The sequence below is a fragment of the Notolepis coatsorum genome (assembly GCF_963971535.1).
Source record: "Notolepis coatsorum genome assembly, chromosome: 10".
Taxonomy (NCBI): domain Eukaryota; kingdom Metazoa; phylum Chordata; class Actinopteri; order Aulopiformes; family Paralepididae; genus Notolepis; species Notolepis coatsorum.
Window position 1 is genome coordinate 44,033,810 of NC_140174.1, and position 3,454 is coordinate 44,037,263.

Below are 3,454 nucleotides of genomic sequence, written 5' to 3' on the forward strand. Positions count from 1 at the left end.
AAGCAGGAGTAAACACCGGCTGCTTTGACTAGAAAGACTAGTGAAAAGTGAAATTCACTACAGAGCTACGTTTTAGATTCACAATAAAGACTAGTGAAAAACTATGTTCACTAGTTTTATACAACATTCACAATAAATACTAGTGAAAAGCTACATTCGCTATAGAGCTACAATCGATATTCACAATGAATACAACTGAGAAGCTGAATTCACTAGAGTTTCACTAAAAAGACCATTGAAAAGCTACATTCACTACAGCTAAATTTGTGATTTTTTACGAGGACTAGTTATAAGCTACATTCACAAGAACTACATGTGAGATTTACTAGAAAGACCAGAGAAAACTGTATTCATATTCATAGATAAGATTCTGTATATCAGCAAGCTTGCTTCAAGACAAGGCTTTATTTTCACAGTGCCATCAAATATATATTTTACTCAGTTATATGCAACAAGTTGTATTTGAATCTGTTCTAACAACTTTAGTAGTATATCAAAATGTATATTTGTGTCTGTCATCAATATTTTAATAATAATAGGCAATTTTTCAATAGGCTATCTATGGATCATAATATCAGCTTGGTATCGAAAAACACATTCGATAATCCAGTTGACATTCATCGTAAAGGACTGGCATGATCATTTGATGCGCATAAAACAGAAACTGTCATTTTCAAATGACAAATTTCACATTTGACAACATTTCAGAAATCCTTTTGTAAGAAATCTGACTCAATATTTACTTATTTTTTTATTATGATTTTATACAACGCAACTGTGTATCACAACATAAAACAAATATAGAACGATATTTTCACAATATAAAAAAAACATGACACCATCAAAGATAACAGCCCATATTTCTCAAACTTTTTACACCAAGTACCACCTGAGAACGTAGCTGGCTCTCCAAGTACCACCATATGACCGGCGTTAAAATACAGTCTATTAGCTATGCACAGTTCACGCAGGAGGCAAATGTATTCCTAATACCATTATTTATTGTTAACTTTTGTCAGACACAGCCACAATGTACAAAGGGATAGCACTAGAACTAGCAAATGCTTCCACACAACTCATACAATGCAAGGGGCATTGAGAACATAATAACTAACATTCTCACATAGCAAGTGAGAAAATTAAGAACAACTGTATTTCAGCAAATGTACTTAATTCTCTCTCTATCTTTCTCTCTCTCTCTCACTCTCTCTCTCTCTCTTTCTCTCACACAGCAAGCAATTGTCCGTCATTCTCACTCACACTCACACACACACACACACGCGCACACACACACACACACACACACACACACACACACACACACACACACACACACACACACACACACACACACACACACACACACACACACACAATTATTTTGTTACAAAAACTTAATTTCCTGCATTCTGGTGCAGGAATTTTTGAATTTTTACCCTTTAAATGCCAGTGTTTGTGATGGGCATCACAAATTATTGTAAAAAAGAAAAGAAAACACATATTCAATACATTTTTGAATGTTTACCCTTTAAATGCCAGTTTGTGTGATGGCATCACAAATTATTGTTAAAAAAAACACACAAAAAGTAAAATATTTACAATATATCAAATGCAAAGTACATTTTTCTGGGGGGGATTATTACCGGCTAGGCATGTGTCAATGATTAGCAGCAACACATATTTTGATGGATTTTTTGTAATGTCAGATTTAACACCAACTCTTTTCAGAAAAGTGGGAGTATTTCATTTTTTATCTGACATTACAAGAAATCTAAAAATAAATGGTTAGGATCAGGGCTGAAGTTGAATTAAAGATTTATGACTGTTTAGACTGCATTACTCTCTGTCACAGTGATCTCCTGGTTGTTCCCCACTTAGATTATCTAACTATCGCGCTGCCGCAACCAGAAACACTGGCCTGGCCTGCTTCTAAGTTCAGTGGCCTGACTGCAAAAAAAAAAAATTTTTTTTTTTTTTTAGCTTTTTTGGAAATGTTTTCAAGTACCACCAGCAGTACCACCAAGTACCACTAGTGGTACGCGTACCACAGTTTGAGAACCACTGTACTATACTATACACCACCTAATGAAATTTTGTTTTTATTTGTTGAAACGGAAGGTTTTAGTGACTGCAGGAAACGGCAGCACTCTAAACATATATTCATAGTATTCTCATGATGTGTCTCGCCAACCAATATGGCCCAATGCCACAGCCTGCGGTTGTTGTTTTAATGATGATCAAACATTGATTATAATCACCTATTGTTTGCGGAGTGAGATTTCTGCGATGGAAACAACACTATGAAAAGCGAGCTGACTTTCAATTCAGTTGATTGAATGTGGATCCTCGTCAAAATTCAAATATTGAAAAGCTTTTGGTATGAGGAGGTCATCCAACTTATCGAGAAATAAATTAACATGAAGTCTTCCTCACTGGCAAATGAGCTACCATTTCTCTTTCATATTTTAAATTGATTGAATTGACCTATCTCAAACCCGATTGGAGGATCAAGAAAAGAGGGCGGGTTTGAGATAGATCAATTGTGAGTGAACTGACCCCAACCTGACCCAGTGTGCGTGTGTCTGTCTGTGTGTGTGTGTGTGTGTGTGTGTGTGTGTGTGTGTGTGTGTGTGTGTGTGTGTGTGTGTGTGTGTGTGTGTGTGTGTGTGTGTGTGTCTGTGTGTGTGTGTGGTGTGTGTGTGTGTGTGTGTGTGTGTGTGTGTGTGTGTGTGTGTGTGTGTGAGTCAGAGAGAGAGAGAGAGAGAGAGAGAGAGAGAGAGAGAGAGAGAGAGAGAGAGAGAGAGAGAGAGAGAGAGAGAGAGAGAGAGAGAGAGAGAGAGAGAGAGAGAGAGACAGTTTACCTTGCCTTGAGAGCACAGAAGATACAGGAGTCCGCCATGCACTTGTGTGTGGTCAGCTGTCGAAAGCTTCTACGGAAGATGTCAAGATGCCACAGGACCTGGGATACACACACACACACACGCACACACACACACACACACACACACACACACACACACAACACACACACCACACACACACACACAACACACACACACACACACACACACACACACACACACACACACACACACACACACACACACACACACACACACACACACACAAATGGATGCACACACCAAGAGAATGAGGAAAATTATTTAGCGTCCATGATTTTTCTATGAGACACATATTTTTGTCAGTCAGAGACATATGGTCTCTCTCTCTCTCTCTCTCTCTCTCTCTCTCTCTCCCCTCTCTCTCTCTCTCTCCTCTCTCTCTCTCTCTCTCTCTCTCTCACTCTCTCTCTCTCTCTCTCTCTCTCTCTCTCTCTCTCTCTCTCTCTCTCTGTGTGTTCTTAATTCCATTCCATTTTCCCTAGTGTATTCCTGTCTCTCGCTCTCTCCTATTCCTCTTTCTCTCCCTGTGTGTGTGCGGTGGTGGGGGTTGT

General features: G+C 38.8%; 1 protein-coding gene across 1 annotated transcript in view; it reads right to left on the minus strand.

Annotated features, from left to right (window-relative positions):
- Positions 1–3,454, minus strand: part of usp54b (ubiquitin specific peptidase 54b) — a gene marked incomplete at its 5' end in the record, with an annotated part of 144,519 nt that overhangs the window by 92,270 nt on the left and 48,795 nt on the right. Inside the window, one exon of the mRNA XM_084323027.1 lies at positions 2,867–2,959. Within this exon, the coding sequence (XP_084179153.1) occupies positions 2,867–2,959 (93 nt within the window). The remainder of the gene's footprint in view (positions 1–2,866; positions 2,960–3,454) is intronic.